Genomic DNA, 25,633 nt, shown 5'->3' on the forward strand with positions numbered 1-25,633 from the left:
CTCGCACCCTTTGGGAAGATGCAGGTGGTTTGTCCGATGCCCAAAAAGCTCGTGCCAGGAGCTAAAGTGAGGGGTTCCTTCCACACACAGGGTGCTGGTACGGGCTTTTTCATGGTACTTTGCTCTCTTTTTATGATAAATTTTCATTGATTTTTTGCTGAAGGAACAGACGATAAAAGTACAGCAGGATAAATGCCTTATGGCTTGTTTATGTTCCCAAGCACCATGTGCTTCTTGGGATCGCCTGTGAAACTTTACAATTGTGCCATTTTATGTTTTTATATTTTATCAAAACTGCGCGAGCAAACAGCACCGCAGCAACCCAAGGCACTGGGGTGGGTGTTAGAGGTGACTTACACAGCTGAGAACAGAAAGGATCAGAAAGTGTGAGAGGGGAGAAATCTGGTCCCTTTTGGGCCCTGGTTTGTACCGGAGCTGTGGTGCTGAGCGATGCGGTCCTGAAGGTAGCAGGAGCAGCAGAAGCTGCTAACGTTGGTGCAGGAGGTGCCGGACATCTCCCCAGATGCTCGCCTGTCATCTGCTCCCAGGGGTTTGGTCTGAGCTGCCCTGAGAGCCAGAGGCAGCCCCTTGTGGGGAGGTGAGCTGCCCACATCTGCCAGGCAAATACCTGGAGAGGAGGACAGCGAGGGGAGGAAGAAACAAGCCAGGGAGCTTTGAAAAATGCTCGCAAGAGCCACGCATTAATCTCCTAAATCTATTTGCCTCCTAGAATACAGGAAGTCTGTAGGCAGCAGCTGTTACCCAATTAAAATACAGATTAATATAAAAACAGTTTCTGGAATATGAGAGTGTGTGTGTCTCTCCACTTCCTTAAAATTCCACCTCATAATGGCTTGATGAACTTGAGAAACCCACCTAGAGGAACTCTACATCCTTAAAATTAAAATCCTTTCCCTAAAAGGTATATATTACCATTCCATGGAAGTCACGATGAGAAAATAATCTTTCCACTTACAGTTTATTCAGTGAGTCAGGTATTTGGTATTCATTAAATGTAATTACAGTTTAATTGGAGTTTAATCTCTTCTTTTTTTTTTCTTTTTTTTTTCCCTTCCTTCCGAGTTCAGTGCTGTAAGCCGAGGCGCCAGCGAAACAGAGAGGTGGAAGCAGCTGAGCTGCTTTCGGCTGCTGTGCTTTTCATGAAGCTTAGCCCTACAGTTTGGGGCAGGGTTTGTGGTGTGCACATCGGTGAGCTCTGCCCTGCAGGGCAGGTGCCCGGAGGATGCTCTCGGGTGGATGCTGTGGCACCACGTGCAGGTCGCAGGGTGTGCGGCCGGGCTGCGGCTGAGCTCCACGTTATGAAAACGTGCGAGGTGTGGGTAGCTTGAGGAAGGCGCCAGATGAAGCGAAATGCCGTGGCGTGCGCTCGGTTTGATAATGATTTTTTTAATTACTTGGGTGCATTGATGGCAAGCTACTGACCTCCGATATTCAATATGGGAAAAGACAGTTTTGTCACTTGGAAGGCAGACAGAAAAATTATCTGTTTTCTGTGTGCCTCGAGCAAGCCTGGGCAATGCAGGCAAAGGCCCGTGAGACCGCATCTTTTTGTGCGTGTGCCCTACCTTCGGGCAGCCAGGCTGTCCAGCTGTGATTTTTGCTGCCCAGCACAGGAGGATGGATGGAGCCGCTGTGGTTCTGGCTTACCAGCAGTGGCCCGTGCAGTTTGTCTGACACCGCAATTTTGGTGTCTCTCTGGTAGCAGGGGCATGCCCAGAGCCCCCAGTAGTTGCCCTGCTTGGGTAATTCGGGACAACTTCAGAACTGGAGACCTGGAAGGGGGCAGCATTTGGGGCATCGTGTCGGTGTGTGCAGCCGCACCACGGCTCCACAGTGTCCTGCCCTGTGGGATTTCACCGCTTTGTGGTGCAGGCAGGAGCCCCCCTGTGTCCTGCTTTTGGGATGGAGCTCTGCCCTTGCCTGTGGCTCTGCTGCACTGGCCCCTCAGCAATGTGCCCACTGGGGTCAGGGGAGCGTGGTTTGGTCGCAGGGAGATGGACAGGAGAGGAGCCCTTTCTAATGATCTTTTGAGTGCCGCTCTGACGCCTGCTCTCTGTTTGTCTCTCGTTTCAGCTGACTGGGATTATTCAAGGCATGGTGGATGGGCAGCCCAGCCTCCAGCAAGTGCTTGAGGTAAGCAGAGTAACCTTTATTTCCTCACCTCTGACCTCTGCTCCTGTCGTCCTCCCTTCAGCTCGCTCCCTGCACCCTCCCCTTGCTGAGAATCGAACCGCGTAATTTGACTATGATTACAGCTTCATTAGAATAACATTTGCTGTCACGTCAGTGACACGCTGCTGAGAGTATTGAACCATTGATCTGTCATCTCCAGCTGTTCATGTCAAGGGTACTGACAAGATATCCAAACTCCTGCCAGTAGATAGGAGAAGAGGCGATTCTCTCTTGAGCCAGTTTTAAAGTACCACGACGCTGCTCGAGATCACTGCTCTGGGAGCTCTGCCTTCTTTTTTTCTTTCCCTCCCTCAGCACTTTATTAAATTAATTTTTTCTACCTGTTTAAACGCTCGATAATACACGTGGTATAGAAGGAAAATGCCTCTGAAATCTAATCTGGAGGATGTGTGAATGCAGATAGAGCCCTAATAATGCCATCTGCTTAATGTTGAATTCCTACAGCATTTAGGGCTTAATTAGCTTGGGAGTATTTCTCCATCAATAGCTTTTGTTGGTAGTCAGATAGGGAAGGAAACCTCCTCAAGCAGAGCCCGCTCGGGCTGCAGGTTGCCGTTCGATGCATTGTCTCTGTCAGGATTTCCACCGCTGTGTTACCTAATTGTTCCTAATCAGAATAATTGCGACAATTGCTTATGTGCGGAAATCAAATCAAAGGCTTGAAAATCCTCCATGGAGACGGCGCTTCGCGGGCGCTCACATCAGGGACTTCAGGAAGGTCGCAGCAGGAGCCTGGCCACGAGATCCCGGCGGCTGGAGGGAGGCACAGGGCTTGGGGGCAGCAGGCTGGGCTCTGCTTTTGGGGCAGCCCTCCCTGCCCTGCAGAGAGCCTGTGACAGCGGCACGGGGCCCTGAGCACCCGTGGCCGTGCCTGTTACCTGCCCCAGGAGGACACAACTTTGCCTGGATGGCTGAATGCACACCGCCACTGGGGTGTGGCAGGAAATGAACCCCTCCGATCCCACGGGAGTTTCACAGAGCGTGGAAACACCTCTGTGGGTTTATTTGGACTGAGAAGGTGTTAGCACAGCTGCACATTTCTAGGTTAAAATCCCATCTGGGTCAGACAGTTTCTGGGGCGTGCTTGTTTGTTCAGGAGCTGAAGGTGTCGAGTGATGGGAAGAGGAGAGATTTCTCCTGCTGAAGCACTGGAAATGCTGCTGGCGAGGCTGCAGAGTTGCAGCCTGTCACCTGCTTCCAGTGGCTATCAAAGCAGGTAGTCAGAATCTCTCAATTCTGTTTTGCTGCCTGATTCCTCTCAGTTCCCAGCCTGATGCCTGGAGAGCCACGATGGAGCTTTGGCTTCCCTCCCCCAGGCCACGCTGGAGAGCTTCAAGAAATGAATGTGCTCCTCTTGGCTGGAGAGGACACAGGTTCTACTTAGCACAAGCCCATTTGGTCCAGGGAGAGCTGAAGCAGAGGTATGGCAAGTAACAGCAGGGCTGTATCATCCCGGTAACGCTGCACAACTCCCATCCCTCTGCGAGCAGCGCGGCTGCGATGTCTGATAAGATCATCTCCGCTCTGGTTGCCTGATGTCTCCTATCAGAAATCTTCAAAGGTCCAAACGTGCTGTTGTTCAGATGGCAAGCAAAGAGAGGAGAGAGAGAGAGGGAGAGGGGTGGATAAGATCACAATTTTCTTCTCTCTTGATTGCAAGCAGCTTATCTGAGTTTAACTGTTGTGGCTCGGCCTGTCTCTGCAAAACTCATCCCCTTTTCTTGCCTTCCTTTCAGAGGGTTGACGAGTGGATGGCGAAGGAAGGCCTCTTAGATCCCAGCGTCAAGTCGATTTTTGTGACCTGTGGAGACTGGGATTTGAAAGTGATGTGAGTATGGAAGGGGAGGGAGATTTTTCTGGGCTTTACTGCTCCATGCTTGCCTGTAGTGTGGATGTCTTTGTTCTTGCAAGCCTCCGACTGTCCCTAGTCTTTGTTTTTCAGGGAAATCGTTGTTTGCCGTGCATAATTGGGAGTGGAGGGTTGTTTAAGAAGACAGGTAGGTGCTAGGCATAGTGCCAGATCACTGCCTAGGATAATCCCTCTAGCAAATGAATCCTTTCATAACCCCAAGAAAGGTTTAAACCGGGGCTTTGTAATGTTTTCTGGTTTTATCCAATGTATTTTCCAAAGGGATGGGTATCTGAGCGCATGAATGAACACCATTACTGTACGCCCAAATCAAGCAGTGGCCCTTACCTGACTTTGACATGCAAGGCCTTCTCTCTGTCATCTTGGCACGTTAACTGGATGTGAATCAGAGTAGCCTTTGGAAAGAGTCCGAGCCAAGCCTGGCACGCTTCATTGGTGTTCTTGTCGTTAAGGTCATGTCCATCAGCTGGGTGACTGGGATCGAGAGAGTACCAGGTGGGGACTGGGATCTACAAGTCTTGGTGAATGCGCATGTTTAATTACCAAAACAGCTAGACCAGGATCCTGAAAATGGGATTAAAAATAAAGTGGAATTGTGTTTAAGAATTAAATTAATCTAATCTGTAAGATATTTGCAGATCAGTGTCATACTGTGCTGAATTCACCTGGACTGCTATAATCTCGCTTCAGCTTTTCATTTCCTCACTGTGCTGGGTAAAGACCCCTGTTGTTATCACCCTGGTAAAGCATGGACTTGACACGTACAGTGCTAAGCTGACATCCACAACTCGTTAGTAGTGTTACTTGGTGTTCCCTGTGACATTGGTTTCCCCAGCTTGGAAGCCTAAATAAACTGCACACAGCCTGGGAGCAATCAGCACTGGTTTTCTCCCTGCAGAGTGGTCTTTGTAGAGTGGCAGCTCCTTACTTCTTCTTGGTGTGATTAGTGAGACATGAGATACAAGGATGGGAGCAGCAACACAAGCGCTAGTGGAGATGAGAAATTTGCCATGCTCTTTTGAGTCAGAATTTACTGGGTCTCTGCTGAGGCCATGACCAGAACCTGTGTCTGAGTTATATTGCCAATTCCTTTGTCTCTGCTTTGAATTAATACATATTTTTCTTTGTATATTGTACTCTAACTCTTGTTAGAGACCAACACAAAAACAGCTGCAAGGATGTGCTACACTTCTGTTTCTCACCTGTTCTCTTTTCTCAGCTCTTTACTGTTGTATCACTGTTCTGAGAGTCCAAATTACTGCTTTCAGTGAGGGTTGTGAGGAACAGAGTTGTAATTTGCATCTGCTCAAAGGCCATCTTTCCATCCCTTTCACAGTGGGATAACGAGGTTCCCAGGTAATGACATCCTAACTCAGTGTCTGCATGGGATGGGCAACCTTCTCCTTTTTTTTCCTGCTTCAGAGCTGTGTAGTAGGGGAAACAGAAGTGAAGCTGGGTCCTCTTTCTGGTGAGCTGTAGAGGTTGTGGGGTGAGCTGGCCCAGCAGGACACGCAGATCTGGGCCCAAGATACTTGATTCACCATTTTCAGTGGTCTCTCGCATGGATTGTGCCTCACTAGTCAGCTGGAAAAGAAGACTCCACTCCTGGCCACGAGGCTGCAGTGAGCGGTTCGTTTCTCCCTCTTCCTTTTAAAAAATTTTTTTTAAACCATTAACTCCAGGATTCAATCCGGAAGCGTCTCCAGGGCAGAGCAGAAAATAAATTTCATGTTTCCAACCAGACGGATGCAGGGAGCCTGGCTGCAGCCGCTCGGAGAGGAGCGCATCGCGCCGCTCCGCCGCCGATTGGGTGCAGCAGCGTGTAGCGTCACATCTGATTAGCGCCGTGCCAGCGAACGAGGCTTGAGTGAGGACTCCCTGCCAGCTCTGACTTGTCTCATTTCCCATTACTTTTATCCGTCACCACAAATGCCGAGTCTCCCTCCTGAACTAATTAAGTTTGCGTGTGTTTAGACACATTGCCAAATAGGGTTTAGCAAAGCAGAACTGAGCATCTCTTTTGAAAGAGGGAAGGCACGGAGCTGAAACGAGGCTGCTCAGACAGGGAGATAGATATATCCGCAGAGAGGTGGAACATCTAGGAAGTATTCCAGGGAATTACCCTGGACTTCCCTAAAAGACTTGTGGCTGGTGCCTTCTTCTGCTGCATGGAGACCACACGCCAGGCACTGAAGGCGCTGGGGCAGCGAGCGGGGAGGCGATGCTGCCTGCCCAAGTGTGTCCTTGGAAGTGTTGCACAATAAAAACCCCTCTGGGTTCCAGAAGAATTCTGGAAAACGAGGTGAAATGCACCCAGAATGGTAAGGCCATTGCTCTGGGGTGAAGATACACCTCTGGCATCTGCTCTGTGTGCTTGCCCACAGTGTTCTGGGGAGTGGGACACTGCAATGCAATCTATCTGCCCCTCATGTGAGGTTTCAGGGTCCATGTGCTGTCCTCAGCCCTCCAAGGCTGAAGTCACGGCACTGGTGCTTCCTCCACAGCACGATGCTGCCCCGTGCTGAAGAACTGCTGCTGACAAAGGTCTGTGTTGCTGCAGTGCTTCCTGGCCTGGGGAGCAGTGATCTGGGCAGGTCCGTTCCTGACTCTGCTCTTTTTCTCAGCTTCCTTCCCTTAGCAGTGACAGCTGCTTGCGTAGCTGTCCGCGAAGCAAGCTGTGCTCCTCTTACCAGAGGCTCCTGTGGTTTGTAGCTCCTGTTCTTCATTGTCTTCAGCTTGGCTGCTGGTGGCAAACCGTGCAGCCTTGTTCCTGGCTTCTCCAGCAGAGACCTGGGCAGGTTGGCTTCAGTCTGCATGTGCTCTTCAGGAGCTGGAAATGGTATTTTTTGGACAGGTCTGTCTACTGTGGGTGTTACCAGCAGGTGCCAGGGCACTGGGAAGTGCAGCGGGGTGAGCAGGCTGGATGGGGAGTATGGGCTGGAACACAGGAGGAACCTTCCAGCCTGTCAGTGGTGGAAGTGAGGACATAACCCTGCTGCGACGTGCGTAGCACTTTTAGCTCAAAGAAAAGCACAAGAGAAACAGTGACTGTCAAGGTACTGCTCTCTGCTGATGGTCTCTAGCAGTGTCTGGGTCTGCAGCGTTCAGGATGGACACTCAGCTGCTAAAGGACCTGTGAAGCCTTTGCTTGGCTCAAGGATCCTCAGGGATTGTGGCACTGTGGCTGCAGACTTGATTTTTGTTGAACATTGGAGCTTGTGTGGAAGATCACAGAGCTGTGTCTGCCCAGGTTCCCTCTGGCAGCAGGGAGCACACAGAGCTGGGTGCAGGGAAGGGGACACGAGCACCTGGGAAGGGCTCATGGAGGCATGAGTTGAGGTCGTCGGCCCTGCCACCAGTGACTTCTTCATGGGTCTGGTGCAATGCAAGAGAGAAAATCACGGGTGGGGGATTTGGCTGCTGCACGAGGGCTCAGAAAAGGAGTGCTGATCTCTGCCGGCTGCGCTCCCATCAGCCAGCTTTCAGCTCCGGCTTCGCATGAACCAGGCTGGAGTGGGGGAGACAGCAGCTCTCCTGCCGCCCCTCCCCTTCTTCCCTCTTGTTAAGATGCAATTTCTTTAATGAGGAAAACCTCTTGAGTAGGAACATCACCTTTCTGAAGGCTTGTCCTGACAAGGCAGTTCAAGCCGCCAGAGTCGCACATCAACTTCAGCAAACCTCCGTCACTCATTACAGAGACTCTTCTCCCCGCCACCCCCCAGCAGCACCCCGCGTTCCCAGACAGGGGAATGAATCACGCTCCTGCTCCTGAATACATCATGACAGTCGTGGTTCTAATGAGAGAGGGCCATTCATTCTGGGTGGAAAGTTCCCTGCGCCGGCACAGAAATGTTATTAATTAAAGAGAGCTACCTGAAGCAAAAGATGAAAGGAGCACCAGACCTGCCAAGCTAAAATATGAGTGGGGATACAGCCTCGTTAGCACACGGTCCTCAGGCCCAGCGGGAGGATTCCTTCAGCCTGTTGCAAGTTCTCCTCCAAGTTGAAAAGCTCCAGGGCCGGATTCAGCCCCGACGTAGTCTGCTCGGCTGCTGGGACCTCATCCTGCACCCAGGACACAAGTGCCACCGGTGATTAAGCAAATCACGTTGATGTGCCATTGGGTGGCGAGGGTAACGTGCTGCTGACTGCAGGAGATGGGTTTAGTGGATAGAGAGGGTACTCAGAGTCTGCCGGGGTTGAGCCCTTGCATTGTAAGCTCTTTAGTGTGGTTTTATCTCTTCAGAAATGTCAAATTGCCTCCCTCTGTGCGTGGAACCATTTTGCCTGCTTTTTAAGCACAATGGGAATTAATCCGGGCAGCCGAGGGGAGCGGTTTTGCTGCGTGTTCGTAGCCACAGAGCTGAGACACAGCGAGGTTAAGTGAGGGGCCTGTGGTCACGCAGGCAGAGGCAGAGAGAGGAGCTGAGCCACGTCTGAATCTCAGACCGACACCTTAGCATCAAGTTCATCCTTCCCCTTCCATGTTCAGATCATTCTGCAAGCGCATCAGATGGGTAAAAATGTGCGTAGGCTTTGCTCTGCATACCTCCAACACGAAGGTGCTTGTGCTGTGGCTGGTCAGAACATGCTAATTTATTTCTTCCCAGGAAACTACTGCGCAGAAGTTTATTTTCTTAAATAAATGTTAAAAGGCAAGTACTCTAATACAGTGATAAAACACTGTGAAGTGCCTTGAAATGTTTATGGCCCTTGGTGCTCTTCCTAGGTTGCATATTAGTAAATTCTGGGCAATGAATTATACCACTGCTTAATTTTATCTCACTGTCTGGATTTTCCTGCACAAGTTTTGCTGGCTGGAGGACACCTGCCTCCCCAGGCTGCTGAGTGTCAGCAGGTTGCTCCTTCTGGTCTTCTGTCCTGGAGGATCGGGTTGGAATCGGCCTTAGGTCACGAGGGAAGGATTGATGGTGTCGGTGTCCCTCCTGCGTGCTGTTCTTTATCTCAGGGCCAGGAGGGCATCAGCAGTCGTTTCCTGGGAGGGAAATGCAGGCAGCCTGCAGCGAGGGAGCGGAGCTGCCCGGGGAGCTGTGGGGACAGGCAGGAGAAACCTTAGGGTGGGCTGGTCGGGTGGCAGCAGGGCAGGACGTGGCTCCGAGACTGACAGGGAGGAGCTGGTAACAGAGATATAACACAGTAATCTGATTTAAAAATAGGAAAAGAATTCCTTTCCAACCCAAAATCTTTGGGTTAGCTTATTTTTGTCATCGCTTTTAGTGGGGATCATTTTGCTGAACGAGCCCGTGGTGTACCCTTTCACATGGTTACGTTGGCTCAAGAAGAGGGTGGTGAACTACGGCGCAGGGACGGGACTGAATATCCAGGGTCAGGAACCTTTTGAGTCAGCTTTGCTGATGGAGTTGTTCATGTAATTACATCCTAAAGTGCATTGCTGGAGCTAAGCAAGGCAGCCTTACGAGCATGCTCTTCTCTAGCACTTACAGGGAGTAGCACTGACCCCATTCACTTCTGTGACCCCGCAGGCCGGCTTTTTGTTTTGAAAGGAAATGATATCAGTAATGCAAAATAAATGTTTTATTTTTAAGGTCTCCCCCCCTCAAAAAGAAGAGTGTGCAACACCTACTTAAAATGAGTGTGGCACGCTTATTTTCCTTGTCCTCCTGCAGTGGGTCCCCAGCTGTCTTCCGTTCCTGCCTTTGTCTGAAACGTGCTGGTTGCACGAGCCCTTCTGCAACGTGTGGCTCTGCGGGTGCCTTTGCATTAAGCTTTGGACATGAAATCTTTGCACGGGGATCATCGTGCAATTGGCTGTCACCTTCGGGTCTGCTTCTTGGCTGGGGCATCACAGCAAAGATGTTTGTCGCTGTGGGGGCTGTGGTTGGCACAGATCTATTGGGCCATGGTGCCTGACGTGCTCTGAGGAGCTTGGATTCTGCTGCTTGGGAATTAGGAGCAAAGGAGTTGGAAACAAGGGTGAAGGGCGGTGGAGAAACGTGGAATAAATTTTTAGAGTAGGGGAAATGAGATGGGCATTGCATGAAATGCTCCGTTTCCAGCAACGAGCCATCGAGGTGGGGTAATGAATGCAGGAGGTGAATGTTTCCATTCCTGGGCAAAGTAACTCAGGCTATATTTGGACAATTGCACTGATGAATGCAAAGCCATCTGTCCCAGCATTGTCTGCCTATACTGTAAGGAAGAATAATCCCTCTGCAGCAGGATCTCAGGTGAATTCTGGGTCCAGTGTCATAATGAATTTAATCATTAATTTATAATGGGCGTTTGGTAAAAAGCACACCCCTGGCCCTCTGTGCTTGTAGGAGAGGCCTCTAATAGCAATCAGCGTTATGGTTACGTGTGGTCTGGGGAGGTGAAAAGCTGGCTGACTGTAGGGCAGTAGAGGATAAACCACTGGAAGACTCTTTGTCATCTGGGTTTTCTTGTCTGTGGCATGAGGAGTAGCTTCATAAAGCACAACTCTTCTTCATTCCTGAAAAAGCTTAATTCTCCTAGCTCTGGACAGCTGTAGTGTTCCATGCTGGGGCTAACATCAGCTCTCCCACTTTGGATCTCAGCTCTTCTGACTTCCAAGTGGAGGCAGAGTGGTCGTGGCTTGGCACCAGCGCTGCCTGCCCAGAGCCTGAGCTGGGAGCAGCACTCTTGGGGCTGCTCTGGGTAGAGGGCTCTGCTTGAAAGCACTGCCAGCCTGGGAGCTGCGTCTTGTTCTAGTCAAGCTTTGTGTGATGCAGTAGCTTTCTGGAAAGCATTTTGTTTGTTTGCATGTTTGTGTCCTGGTGGGAGCCATTTTCCTGGATGGGTTCGGTCCCTCTCCTCCTGAAGCTCCTGGCTGGCAAAGACCTACTGGGCCATCTTGAGGTCAGCCCTGGTATTTTCCCTCCAGCGTATTCTCCCGCGCGTTGTCCGGCCACTGACTCCCAAGGAGTGGATGTCGGGGTGCGTGCAGGACACCCGAGCTGCAGACTTAACCTTTTGGGCTAAGTCTGTCCCACGCTGCAGTCGCCTTTTCTGTGTTTGGCCAGAGGTTGCTCTGGACCAGGCGTTGGAGCGAAGTGGAAGTGGTACACGCAGCAGAGCAGGATGGAGGAGTTGGTGGGAAGAAGAAGGAGGATGCAGTGCGCTGTGCCAGCGGGGCCACGTGCAGGAAGCTCTTGCAGCCTAGGACTTTGTCCTACCTGGGTCCCACCAGCTTTGTTTGCTTCTCTTTGAGCAGGGCTTTTCTCCTCCCATCTGCCCAGCACCTGCATCCCAGGATATCCTTGGTCTTCATAGGTGCCCCTCGCTCATCCCTGCTTCCCTTTCCCCTCTGGGTGTTGGGCTGCTCTCAGTGCCAGCATCCTCCTGGGTTCAGCACCGTCCCCGTGTGGGGTCCTGCATGTCCCCTGCAGACCAGGCAATGGGAAGCTGCCGAGACCTCTCCTCCAGCTCGCTGTGCTCCCTGTGCCAGAGAGCCGTTACGTTTTATGGACCATTTAGCTTCCCAGTGGCGATCCTAATTCTTCACAGCATGCATGTGCTGTTTCTGGGTTATTAAAAGGACCCCTGAAAAGGAGCTGCCCTCTGAGTCGGTGCTCTTCCATGCAGGTAATTGCGGGAGGGTTTTGCTTAGGTGGTGAGGCTTCAGATTTCCAAACTCCCTGTGCTCAGAGAGTGAATTAAAACCCCAGTCTCCCCGTGGCTGCGGGGAATGACCCTTGTGCATTGTCAGTAAGCAGGCAGGGGAAGAGCGCTCGTCTGCTGCAAGTCAAACTTGGAATTGCTCCGGAGGAGCAATTTTCTTTCTGCACACAGATCAGGGGTGCTCTAAGGGCTGGCTGGCCAAGTGTCTCAGCCTTTCATCTCTCTGTCCTTACATTGTGTGACACGTCAGGTGCCAAAATAGCTCCCCTTCCTTGGGGGCCCAAGCAAGCTCCATGGTTGCTGGGAGTTGCAAGGGGGAGGTCTGTAAGAAACCAGAGGTGGCAAGCCATGAGGCTGTGTGTTTCAGGTGGGAGGAAGCTGCCGAGATGCCTGGCGTTGCAAAATGCCAAGTGAAATGTTGCTGCCCCGTGGAGCCCAGCAGCGTGACGGAATGGATGGGGCTGGTGCTCAGGGGTTAACGTGTGCGGGGGTGATGGGCAGGGAGGGGATTTGTCCATCAGGCTTGCTGGGCCTCAGAAGCACAGCCTGATGGCAAGGCCACATGAAAAGAAATTGGAGCTTGCAAGGAGAATGCTAAAAGTCACCGATTGCCAAAGTTCTTGTGGTTGCTGCAGACCTGAAGCAAATTGGTGGCTTGAGGGGCTCTGAGCACCTGGGTCTTGCACGGGTTATCCAGGTAAGATGAAATTAAGAGGGGGCTAAGTAATTAACTCCTCTTGCTGTGACGAGGATGGGAGATGATTCTGACTTGCCACTTCTCCTCAGAAGTTCCTTCAGAAGCTGCTAAGGACTCTGGTTGTGAAACCCGGGAAGCAAAGAGGATCCCTGGGTGCCTGACACTTCCTTTTCTCTGCTGGTTCTTTCTCGCAGGCAGCCTCGGGCTGCCTGTCTCTTTGTTAAGAGAGTGACAGCAATGTGACACCGTGAAAATAATTACTAACAAATCACGGTGGTGACTGCAAACAGCTCGCTGTCTTCAGAGGCATGTCAGGGAGCATTAGAGCAGGGCCGTGGGAGCTGCGGAGCGGCTAGGGGCTCTTTCTCTGCTCTAGGCTGAGGGAAGCTCTTCGGAGACCTTTGGCGCCTGCCACCCCCACATCATTCCCTTCTCGTTGGCTTTTTCTTTCTTTCCTCCCATCCCTGCCTTTGCCATCAATAATTAAGCCCATTAATTGCACAGGGAGCTGAGGAAAGCTGAGAATGGCAAGGCCGGGCTTCTGCCTGCCTGGGATTCAGCAGCCAGCCGCAAAGCAGCGGAGGCATTTCTGGAGGGGTGTCGGGGACAGCAGCGTGTCCAAGCTGCGTTCCCCATCTCGCAGCCCTGGGCAGGACTGCGGGTGAGCTGCGTGCCCTCGGGATGTGTGGGGACGCTGCTGCTTGTCCCTGGCAGCCCCCAGCCTCAGCGATTCTGAACCTAGGCTTGCCTTTGTGCAGAGCAGCACAGCGAGCGTGCAGCAAGAGTGGGCAGAGGAAGGAGAGGACAAGAGCAAGCTGAGCGTACAGCAGAGGAGCCGCTCAGGTGGGGGCCACGTCTAAACCACGTTGCCTGCTGTGGCTTTGGCATCCAGCGTAGAGGGGTGGCTGGCAGCAGGGCTGTGCTGGTGGAGATCTGAATGGTAGTGTGATCATCTGGCAAAACCTCTGCTTCCAGAGGGGAGTGAGGAGGCTGAAATCGGATGTGTTAAAAGGAAGGTTGCTGCAGTCCCTTCTGCATCTGCTCCAGGAGAGGGAGGCTGCTGGGGCTGTTGCTCTGAAGCCTCTCATGTTGCTGGGAAGCTCCCTCCAAAGGGAGGCTGTAGGAGCGATGCTGATAGGGAACCATAAAGCTGGCTGAAGTGTCCTTCAGCAGCGCTGGCAATCAGCCCCCTGCTCAACCTCTGCAAAGGCTGGTTGCAGCCCCTGCTCCCTGCTCTGGTGGCATTTCATGGTTCTGTTCAGAGTCCCTGCAGTGGGGAGCAGGAGGTGGGCACGGTCTCCGGCCCCGTGGGCTCCTGCTCTGCCGAGCAGCCCCCTTGCCATTCCCCTAGTTACTGGGAGTGATTTTCCCCGACTGTCACATCTGTAAATAATGGTGCCGGCGCATCTAGCGAGCTGCGGCGTGGCGACGGAGGGGGGGAGGGCTGGTGCTGAGGGTGGCTGGGAGCAGCCCCTCTCCCCTCCTCATACAATATTTATGCAGGGGCTGGGAGTCGGCGGCACTGACCTGCGGGTCGGGCTGTTAAACAGCTCCCGCAGCCCCTGCATCCTAATTGCTGCACTTGTCCTTTGCTCTGGAGGATTCGCCGCTCCTTCTCTGCGCCGAAGCAAATACTAATGGCAGCTCGGGCTTGGAGCTGGGGAGCAAGGGGAGGCTGAACTTGGTTCCCCTCGCGCAGGGCGGATCGGTAGCAGCATGGAAAGCTGTGCTCAGCACCCTGAGGAGCTCAGCACCCTGAGGAACAGGCCCGCAGGCTGTGCTGAGAGCCCGGGGAGCTGTTATCCCACTGGATTTCTCTTCCCCTTAGTGGGCAGAGGAGCAGGAGGCGATCCCAGGAGCCATGTGGGAGAGGGGACTGGGTGATGGGGTGCCAAAGGAGGGCAGGGACAGTGCTGGAGGCAGGTGTCCCTGGCCATACAGCCTTGCAAAGCAGAATGGCGTATTTCCTTGTAGATAAATGATCTGCTTTAGTTGGTGGGGAGGGAGGAGATGCAATGCCAAAGGCCCCGGTCCCTTTGTGGGGTGAGGGACTCGTGCCCCCTTTACAAGTGGTACATCCACGTCTGGTGCTGGAGAGGTTTTCCTTCTAGCAAGAAGGGCTTTCTGCTGGTTTCAGCTGTATGCAGCGGCACAAGAAAGCCCCCAAAATGAAGCCGTCTGGTCGCTAGAGCTGCCACAACCTTCCCCGTGCCGTTCTGCTGGGCTCCATCCTGCCTGGGGCTTCGCATCGCTGCGAGCCCGGTGACCCGCGCGGCCGCCCACGTCCTTCCCCTGCCTTCCAAAGCGCGCAGGTCTCCTTTGTGACTGGAAAAATGCTGCTTAGGCTGGAGACTAATGGCCTTTAAGTGACATGATTGCATTATGTTAAGCGTCTATAGGCTTTACCATTAGGCACTAAGCAGTTTATGACTCATAGCAGAGAAGCCCTGCTCCTGAAGGGTGTGGGAGCTAACTGGGCAGGACAGGCGAGGCGGGGGAGAGGCGAGGTTTCCTCCTGCACGTCGCACAGCGAGTCTGAGGAACCGGGGCAGGCCACGTCAGGCCGCGAGCACCACCTTGCTCTAGGTCTCGAAATGATCCAGTTTCCTGCGGAGGAATAACGCTTCTCCAGTGGGAGGAGAAGGGTGTTTAATTTTAGTGTAATTCCTGTGCGGGTTTTGGCTTTGAGGGGGCGCAGACACGATGCGCTGTGGGGGCATCAGTTGCACTCAGGAGGTAATCAGAGGATTCTGCGGCAGAAGTCTCAACGCCACCTCTTAAAGCTGCTCGTGTGCAGAGGACCAGGCGGTTACTGGATGAGGGTCTGTATGAAAGACTTCATAAGGGGCCGTATAGCCAGAGGAAGGACACGCTCTGCCTTTGTAATTAGGCTCCGCTGCAGCATGAATCACAGAACAATTTCCATAGAGATCTCTCTTCCACCCCCTGCTCAAAGCAGGGCTAATTTCAACCTGGAGCAGCTTGTTCAGGGTCTTCTCCAGGTGAGTCTGAACATCTCCAGGGGAGGAGATTCCCCGGCTCTCTGTCCTGGTGCTTTGTTTCCTGCACAGTGAAGAGCTTCTCCTGATGCTTGACTGGAAGTCCACCAGCTGCAGCTCCCGGTCACGCTGGTGACTTCCATCAAGAACATGCCCACACCGTAGGTGCACACAGACTGCTAACACTGCGCACTGCTATTAATAAGATGCTCTGTGATGTTATATTTAGTAAGCAGCTGAACTGTCACAGCAAGCTTCTGTGTAGAAATCCATTTTTAAGTTTGTTTTTTTTTGGTAGTGTCACATTCCCAGGGCTGAGGGGGTGACCTCAGCCTTGGAGACTTTCCAGCTTCTCTTTCCTTGGGAGCAACTTGGTGCATTCATGCTGTCAAAGGCAAGTCCTCCCAGTCCTCCTCCCTGTCTGGAAGGGCTTGCAAGAGCATTAGCACTACCCCTGAGCGCTCCTTTGCTGATCTGGAGGAGTGCAGAGCTCCTGCCTGCTGCACTCCTAACCTCAGCTGAACCGTGGAGCCGGCGAGCCCTGGTTTGCTGCATGGTAATTAGGTGCTTGTTTAAAACTGAAACGGCTCAATCCCGATCTTGCTCTCGCTGGCTACTTGCTAACAGCAGGTAGAGTTACTCCAGATTTACTACCGCATGCATAATAGCAGAATCAGGCCCAGTAAATAGAGCTATGAATCATTTTAAGAGAACCTGTTAAGCGGTAGCACACAGATTTATTGTAGCATCATGTGTGTGCAATTGTTGATGAACATTTTCTGTTGGAAGCTGAATACCTGCTGTGTTACAGCCTCGCTTTTAATGTTGAGATAGCATCTCTGCCAGCACCTGGCTGATGCACAGACAGATACCCATAAAAGGGCCAGATCTCATACGGTGCTAAATGCCTTCATGTTTCATTAAGGTTGATGGCAGTGGAAGGCACGCGGTGCTTTGCAGGACCGAGTGCCAATGAGCCACTTGCCCCATGTACTTTTTGTGGCAGGATTATTTTCCCAGCGTATTGCAATGCTCCAGCTGCATCCTGGGGTACCAGACTCTGCTGCTCACAAGCGTGGAAAACCTGGGGGTTGGGATTCCCCCCAAATTTCTAAATAAAACTTTAGGGAGGAGGGATGTGGCTGTAGCACGTGGGTGGATCTGCAGGGAGGTGGGTGTCCTGGCATTTCTGACTTGCAGCATGCCTTCTAAGCTTCCTGGGCAGAAATACGCCTGGTACAGCCATAAAGCAGTGCTGTCCACAACGGGCATCACAGGGAAAAAAAAGGAAGGTCTGTGAGTGCCAGGTATTAGCCTCGCTGCTTAGCCGGGGTTTTTTGGCCTCATTACCCTAATCCAATTAAAGATTGATGGAAGGAGATAACAACACACTCCAGTGAAGTGGGTTGTGTGGCAACTGCCTGGGCAGCTGGAGCGGCCCCGCTCATCTCGTGCATCACCACACCTCCCCGGGCCCTGCAGAGCCACCGGTGCCTCGGCGCGTGCTCTTCTCCTGCATCGTGCCTCTCTTATTACTAATGGAGCATGGATGCATTTTAGCTGCTGGTCAGCCCTCATTAATATCCGCAGCTGACAGGTTGACATTTGTAGAGCAGGCTCGCCTTGACCTTCATGTTGTGCAGCGCTGCGGTTGCCGCGTGCTGCCCCGTGCCGGGTGCTTCTCCCCACACAGCCTCAGGAGCACGGTTGTGTTGGCAGAGGGCAGCTCTCTGTGCGCAGAGCAGGGTGCCCGGATGGCTCCATGTCCCTCTGCCCGCCCCAGGGAGCCTCCATCCCAGTGATGGGACCGGGCGGTGCTGGGCTCACAGTCCTCACTTCTCTGGGGGTTGTTACTGGTTGTTACTGGTTCCCCACGGCGGCGCTGTGCCATTTGGGTGCTGGGCCGTGGCATGCAGCAGCGATACCCTCTCTGCTTCCTTTTCCTGGCTCCTTCCTGGGGATGAAGCAGGAGAAAAGGCTGCGCTGCCCCGGTACCCCTCACGCTGTCAGCTGCCCGTCTCCCCCCGACCCACCCCACGCCGGCGCAGGGGCTGTGCAGCAGCTCGGCAGTGACATTTATTAACAGAGGGGGCTTTGAAACGAGGCAGGCTGCTCCTGCAAAGGCTCCTCGCTCTCCCTCCATCTCCTCCTCTCGCCAGCCCATCTGAGGCAATGGCTGCTGGCGTTGAAATTCATTAGTGTTCCCTGACAGGCGATGGAGGCTCGCTCTGTCTGTTCCCACTTCCCTGCTCTCATGTCCCTGCTTCACGCAGGCTGATATTTAAAGCTGATGTGCGGCTCGTAGGCTTGCTGCACTGTGACAAGTTTGGGGGTGGTTGAGAGAGCTGAGGGTGGAAGGGAAGCACAGAGAGGCAGGAGGGAAGGAGAAGGGACCTGTCTCAAGGCTTCTGTGCAAACCCGGGGCTTTTCAGACCCCCTCCAAGGCGGAGATCCCAGCCTGTGCCAAAGGAGAGCAGCACCTCTGCACCAGGTCCATGTCCCTTCATGCCTTGACCATCCTCTCTCTGAATTGTGGAGCCAGGGCAAGGTGTCTTGGCAGCTTTCCTCTCTTCGGTACCACCTTGCTGCTGTTCTGTGCTGCTGCCTCCACGCAGCTCCGTTCGGGCTTTGCAGCCCTCCTGCAGCGGAGGATTCCCAGGGCAGGAGTGTCCCTGCCCTCTCCTTTGCAGCCCGGTGCAGCGGGGTTGGCCAGGACACAATTAAAATGTTCTGCATCTCTTAACATCTCTTACGACTCAAGGTCTCCGGGGCGTGGATTCATATTTTATTTTTGAAGGCTGCGACCAGGTCTATAAATATCAAGATTTAATGTCCCTTTATCTTTCCCAAAGAGGGACTTGTGCTTTTAACTGGCTCAATATCAATACACCCAGTGTGTAGAAAGTGGCCCAATTTCTTTGTCTCCTGACATCCTGAACCCAGAAGCAGATGGACGTTAACCAGCTCTGATGAGGTGGGAGAAGCGAGCATTAATTTTTTATATGCCAGGACCACCTGAGTGACGGAAATCAATTACGGCTGGCCCTCCCCCTTCCATATTAATGTGGTGGCTCCGAGCAGAGGCGGAGGGACCTGTTGAAATGAGAAACCCCTATTTCTTGGTTTGACCCCCCAGATAATTAGGGTTAAATTGATATGCTATCGCGCTGGTGACACATTTTATCTGCCTCTGTTTGTACAAGAGGATACAATAGTGGAGGAAGGACCAATTTGTGCCCTGCTCTAGCTAACCAGACCGAGATAAAAGGTGTCACTAGTACGATAACGTTCTTGCCTCACACTCCTTTTTGTTGCTCAATTTGCCTTTTTTTTTTTTTTTTTAATCCCATTCTTTCTTTCTCTCAATACCCTTGGTCATATTTTAACTCCATGCCATCGCATAATGATGCCCTGCTAAATGTGTGTGGAGATAGGCACCTCTGGCTGACAGCCTTCCCCGATAACCGAATTCCAGCCCATCCATCACCGGGCTGCTCTCCTTAACTTAAGGAAAGTGATAACTAAAGCAAGGCCGTTTATCACCGCCGAGCCGCGCGCATCTCGCCGCCTCGCAGAGAGCCAGCTAAAGCAGGAGGGATGCAGCCGTCCGACCTCGCCTCCCCTCCCCTTTGCATCTCCAGGCCCCATTTACCCCGCAGCGTGGGCACGGAGGAGCAGGGCTGGGTGGAAAATAGAGCCCGGGGTGGAAAAGCCCACAGTCATTTTCAGGTTTTTCTTTTTCAGGTTTCTCTTTATCACTTGCAGTCATAAAATCAGAATATCCCGAGCTGGAAGGGACCCGCAAGGATCCTCGAGTCCAGCCGTACCCGAAGCACCGTGTTTGGCTGATGGGAAGGTTTGGAGAGGCAGCTTCCTTCCCACGGAGCGAGAACTTCAATGTTTAGGGGGGAACAAGACTTCATTCGGAAGCTGGAAGCATCACGGATGCTGATGAAGGGAATTGGGGTGCTTCTCCTCTGCTGCCCAGGGAAGTCCCCATCCCTGGGGGTATGTCAGAGACACGTGGATGTGGCACTAAGGGCCGTGGTTTTGTGATGGGGCTTGGTGGGTTGCTCTTGGTGATCTTGGAGGCCTTTTGTAGCCTAGATGACTCTGTGATTCTGCATCCTGAGCTCTTTGCTCAAACGCAGCTGTCCCGGTGATGGAGGTTGAGTTTTGCCGTAGTGGGAAGCTCATCTGCCAAATGAGCTGCCCAGGTCAACAGCAGTCTTAATAAATAGATCCTAATAAATAGATGCACTTCCTTACAGACAGTTGCATTCCCCAGGAGAGCCACAGGTGTGCCCCCTTCACTCCAACCTGGAGAAGATGCTGGGGAGCGTGGGACTGCTGCAGGTGACAGGAGGGGAAGAGACCCTGCAGGGGTGATCTTTTGGGGCCCTGCTTTCTGTGCAGGGAGAGCCCCCAGCTCCCCGGTCCTCTGCTGGGAGCACTGTGTACCCAGACTGACCAGGATGTACCAGGATGACCCTTTGCTATGGACGAGCCACTCGATGGCCATATCCCCGCTGGCCTGGAGCCACCAGACCTGCATCTTTCAGCTCAGGAGGCAGACGGAGGCTTTGATCCATGCTGCTGCCAGCCTGCCCAGCTTTCAGCACGAGTGTGGAGCTCGCAGTGCTTTGAAAACTTCGTGAGGTCTCTCTGGTGCTGGTGTGAAATGAGGGGAGCAGAGGCACGGAGGGGGATGGGGAACGTCCTTAGGTCACGCAGCTCCGTAGGCAGTTTCTGGGGTTGTTCCTTGTTTGCAAAAAGGGGTCATTTATTTAGTTGACATATTTATTTGGGACATTTATTTTCTCCAATTAAAGACCCACTGTCCAGCGCCCAGGGCGGACTGCCATCAGTCTCAGGGCGGAGGAAGGACCAGGCTGTCCAGCTCCGTGGGCTTTTTGGTCCCCCGGGGAAGGAAACCCTTCAGATGTCATTCATTGCGCCGGGCGGGTAGCTGTCAAGTCCTGTGGCTAACAGCAGCGATGTTCGATGTACTCGCTCATCCTGGGCCCCATCCAAATGTTGGGCAAGACAATAATTATTCCTCTGAGTGGAGCCGGGCTGAGAGCTGTATTAATGAAAATCTCTTGGGCTGGGAGGAGAAACCTAGCTGTTGGTAATACAGCTCGTGCTAGCTGCTGGCACGATCCTTCTAGCTAAATGCGAGCAGTCAAAGAGGTTGAGCTGATCAGCTGCCTGTATGAACCCGTGGTTCCTTTCCTTCTTAGTGTTTTGATTTGGAAATCAAAACCAAAACCCTACAGAAAGCAGCTTTCTTAGGATGCTGGTTGGGCTCGGCGGGGTCTGTTCCACTCGGGGATGTTATGGACGTGTGCGTAAAGGCTGTAAAATGCATGGGCCGGGCTGCTTGTTATGTGACGGCTGTGCAATTGCGAGGAGTGACTCCAGGTGGTTGATTTCAGAGCGATGGTGCTAGCATCAGATGAGCCGTGCCCGGAGATGAGAGCGTGCTGTCAGGTCACATTGCTTACCCTGCAAATCGCCTCCGTCCTGCTGCTTGCAGGCTCATTCCTGTGACAGGCTCCTGCTTTCATAGATTCCTCTGGACCTCCTTATTCAAATGTGCTTCTGTGACATAAATTACTGCTCCTAAATGATGCCCTCTGCATCTCTACAGGACCAGGCATTTGGGATGGGCACATGCAATCTATTCCATAGTCAAAGCAGGGCTTGCAAAGCTGGTGTGTTATGGCCACGGGAATATATGGCCACGTATTCCTGGGAGGTTCCCCTGGGTATGTTTGCCAGCTTCCAGCCTTTTCTTCCCATCGAAATGGAGGCAACCCAGACCAAACTGCTCCTCCAGTACCACTGACATTATCCACAAGCGCAGCCCTCCCTCCTCTCCTTACCAGTGCAGTGCTGTAGGTCTGAAGAGCTGCTGCCCTGTCGCTCAGAGGGTTTGGGGCTGGGCTGAGCTCTCAGTGATTGTTTGGGGGTCAAGGTGGTGTGTACCCAGCTTGTGCTTTCATCTGAGCAGAGCTCGTTCCTGAATTTCAGCTTTGAAGCTGAAACCTGGAGTATCCAGGCTTTGCCCTGTGCAGAGAGAGAGAATTCTTTGCCCCGGACAGGGTCTGTGTTGGGATGTTTGAGCAGCTGATGCTGGCACTTGCCGCTCTTCCCTCCTTCCCTACAGCCTCCCCCTACAGTCCCCACACGGCCAAGGAAGTTGTAAGACTTCCCCACCCCCTCTGTTTGCAAAAGCCGGTTTCTGGGGTTGTGGCTTTTAACATGCACAAATGGGTCTAATTTAGTCATTTATTTAGTTGACATATTTATTTGGGATGTTCCTTTGCTTCAGTTAAGGATCCTGTGACCGGTGCCCCAGGCGTGCTCGGCAGTACGTGAATGAACAAGATCCATCAATTACTCCTGATCGGATCAAAGCGGCCGGGGAAGCCTCCCATAACTCATCTCGGCTGGAGTCGCGGGGCTTTGCGGCTCAGCCTTCCCCGTGTGCTGGCGGAGAGGGGCAGTTCCTAGCTGGTGCCGGGTGGGACAAGCTGCTTGCCAAAGCCCTGGCTCCTGTTGTCCCTTCGGGCAGCCCTGCTGCCTCCCCAGGGCGGGTTTTGGGGTCACTCACTCAGCCTTTTAACCATAAGGGCCATGTAAAAAAGCACCGGGGCATGACAGGTGAATTTCCCCATCACATTTTCTGTCATTCCTGCTGGTTTTCAGCCTGGTTTTGCAGGGATTTGCGATGAGTTCCCTTGGTTAAGGCCAGCCCAGATGCTCCAGTTGTGTTTGTGTTTTAGCTGCTGGGAGGAGAGCCGCACGCAGCCCTCGTTCAAAATGCTGAGCCCGAGAGGTGTCGGCAGCCTGGACGTGGCTGGCTGTGTGTCAGGCTTCAGCCAAGTCGTGCTCCCATGAGATTCTTTTTTTTTTTTTTTTTTTTTTTTTTTGCCAAGAGCTACCGTCCTTCTGATGTGCAGCATGTTAGAGCAGACTTGAGGGGCTCTTCCATCTCGGAGCGAAATGCGCTTAATAAAACAGAGTTTGTGTTGTCAGGACAGTAATTGAATCAAACCTACTCTCTCTTCTCTCTTACAGGTTACCAGGACAATGCCAGTACTTAGGGCTGCCGGTTGCTGATTACTTCAAACAGTGGATTAATCTGAAAAAGGTACTTTTGTGCGAGCTGCCATGGTCCCTTTCTCCCTCCCTTCGCCTTCCCTTTCTCCTTCTCCTTTCCTCTTTAAGGAGGTGTCTAATAACTACTGCTGTTTTGCATTGAAATGAGTTATTTTCTCAGAGGCTGGGCTGAGCGAGTCCTCTGGCTCCCATTGTATCCCCTCTAATAGAGTCTTACTGTACTTGATGGGATGTGCTCTGCAGCTGGGGAGAATCCCATTGTGGTGGTGTCTCCGTGTAATAGTGGGACGCCGCAAGGTGCCTCTTCAGCAGAGGTTTTGTCGGTCCCAGTGCTGCTCACTCTGTTTCGGTTTGATGCGTAAGGCTACGAGGAGCCTTCAGATCAAGTCCTGGTTGATAAACGTGTAAATACTCCGGGCCAAAAATCATCATTTCCCTTTGTGCTTTGGGAGCGGGGAGCTGTCCCAGCAGCACGTCCACCTAAGAGACCTTGTGAGCACTTTACAAAGCCAAATGCCGGGTACTTTGCCGTGTGCCATCTTCTGCTGCTCCACACCTTCTCCAACTGGCCGAGGAGCAGCCCGCCACGCATCCACGGGGTCTCCTGGCACAGCTGCTCCATCCGCATGGAAAGACAAAACGGTGCCACGAGCAGCAAATTGGAGTGGAAGGAAGATAAAATAGTGTGATACCGAGCACTGGCAGGGCGAGGGGAGGCTGGGGTAGGTCTAACACGGGTAACTGGGGTGGTCCTTCTGGTTAAACCTTGCAATGAATAAGATTCCCTTCCCCCATCCCATTTCAGGTTTTGTTTGGGTTTCGGTGCCTTTTCCTGATAATAAGGGGTCTTAGTAAGTGGAATTTGCTTGTAAACAGCTTGTTGTACTTAGGGGCTTTTCTTTTGTTCTTTTCTTTATTTATTGTTTTAAATGGAAGCGTGAGTGACAGGCTGAGCGGCCGCAGAAGGACAATTTGCATGATCTGTTCCGTCAAATAGGGTAGAACATGAACTTAACAAGGGATGCTGGCAGCACATTCCCAGCTGAACTTGTCAAGGGGTCTTGTATTTCCCTGCTGTCAGAGCAAATCTTTTGGCTGATTGCTGGTCCTTGGTAAATGAAATCTGAAAGCACGTTGGGGCATTGTGCAGTTCAGTGACCATTAATGATCGCCATTTGAAGTTCACTAAACTTGCGGTGAATGGATAGCGGCTCTGTAACCAGCAGGTTGATGGCTTCAGAATAATAATAATAATAAAAAAAAACATCCCCGCGTCCCCTGATGTTTGCTCAGAAGTAGGTTGGTCCAGCTGTGCTCCTCCTCTGGGCCTCTGGAGGAATGACTTAGGGCTCTTGCCCGTCGCTCGAGGTATGTTCATCTCTCTCCAACCCATCTAATCCCTTAAAAATCTTCATTTTTTTTCTGGCTCTTCCATACCTGATGCCCCGTTGCACACAGGGTGGTTCCAGGGACCCCGAGCCCCTCTGGGAAGTGCCCCAGCTGGAGCAGGAGAGCTGGGACCTCTCCTGTCCTGGGGCTGAGGGCTGCCTCCCCTGGTGCTTGCTCTTAGCCTGGGGTGAGGATCTTCCTATGCTACCGCTGCCCTGCTGTATGTGGGTGTGTGGGGAAACTGCCTGTGTGTTTTTACAGGGGAGGATTCCCAGCCCAAATAAATAATTCTGTCCAAGCGTCAGGACCCTGTGGGGCCTCAGTTTCTTTTGACTGAGCTCCCAGCATGAGACAAATAAGGACAGACGGGTGACTGCCCCCCCTGCTCTTCTATTCCTAGCTCAGGCATCCCCTTTTCCCCTCCCTCTGGCAAGCTCCTGACTTAGAAACACCTCCTAGGTTGAGCCTGCCTCCGACCTGATCCACGAAGTGAAGATGTTGGGGGTGGCGCGAAACTGCTAATTTCTAGGTCATGGGTAATGCGGAGACCTGGATCCTTCGGATGTCGAGAAAAGAGCTCATCTGAGTGTGAATGGCGTGTGTGACTGAGCGCAGCTTCCTGCAGCACCGCCCCACCTGCATCCTGTTCTCTGTCCTGTGGGTCTGTGCTGGCGAGCAGTTGTCATTTCTGTGCTGCAGGAGCAGTTGAGGCAAGCGCCCCGTGCCTTGGGTCCTCTTGCAGAGTTCCCAAGATTCGCCTCAAATAAATAATTCTGTCCAAGATAAATTCTGGCAAGGTGAAGACAGGAACAGGGTCCTGCTGGCCACCACACTTGCACCAGGTTTGGGTTGATCTCTGCATGCAGGCAGTGGGGAGCAGCACCCCCGACTGCTGTCCTGGTTGGCCTCAGTGTCCTGGATCTGTGCGAAAGCCTCCCGTGGAACACGAAAGGAGAAGAGCTGCTCATGCACTTGACCGAGTTTGCTGAAGTTTTACCTTGCCCTGCGCCCCCCCGGCCTGCTAGCACATCCCTTCCGTCAAGCCTGATCGGTGTTTGCTGACATTTGTAATGTCACTGAGCGATCGCGTATCTGTGCTGAGCTGTCAGGGTAGAGCTGACTCGGGGCAGAGAGTTGATCATGTTCTTCCCTTCGACCAGCCAAGCGCGGTGGGAGGGCTGCGGGAGGCACAGGAGGCTGCCTCTGAATGCCACAACATTTCAGATAGCCCCCAGACCAGCCCGGCGGAGAGTCACCACCCTGCTGGCCACGTTCCCTCGTGTCCCTGCCCCGTAAAGCCCTGGGTTAGGGCTGTGCTACAGGACTGAGCTGCACGGCCGGCTGCTCGGGGCTGAAATAGAGCAGGAGGATTGACCCGAAGAGGGTGGCTGCCCCGTGAGCACCATCAGGTAGTGTGGATAAACTCATTAATGCTGACTCCAGCACAAGGATCAGCTCACGTTCCTGCTGCCTTTGCTCTTTCAGGAGCGCAAGAAAAACACGGGGAGGAGGAGGAAGGTGTCAAAACAGGCGGACCCGAGGGCTGTGCAGCCCAGCTCCTCTGCCAGAGGGCAGCAGCTGGTGCTGTCGGGGTGCACCAAGGAGAGCATGGGGCAGGTCAGCTCTCTCTCCTTCCCTGCAATCCTCTTCTGGCGGCTCTCCCCGGAGCGCTGTGCCCGTCACCCACTGCCCTTCGGGTGTCTGCCTGCCGTACGT

The 25,633-nt window shown here is 52.8% G+C and overlaps 1 protein-coding gene across 3 annotated transcripts in view; it reads left to right on the top strand.

Annotated features, from left to right (window-relative positions):
- The window catches only part of ERI3 (ERI1 exoribonuclease family member 3), a 110,003-nt gene that overhangs the window by 24,140 nt on the left and 60,230 nt on the right, over nt 1-25,633 (top strand). For all 3 annotated transcript variants that reach the window (XM_084290712.1, XM_084290713.1, XM_084290714.1), the window contains exons 4-6: nt 2,095-2,154; nt 3,951-4,042; nt 22,487-22,559. In XM_084290712.1, coding sequence (XP_084146838.1) covers nt 2,095-2,154; nt 3,951-4,042; nt 22,487-22,559 — 225 coding nt within the window. The remainder of the gene's footprint in view (nt 1-2,094; nt 2,155-3,950; nt 4,043-22,486; nt 22,560-25,633) is intronic.

The sequence above is a fragment of the Netta rufina genome (genome assembly GCF_964035555.1).
Source record: "Netta rufina genome assembly, chromosome: 8".
NCBI lineage: Eukaryota > Metazoa > Chordata > Aves > Anseriformes > Anatidae > Netta > Netta rufina.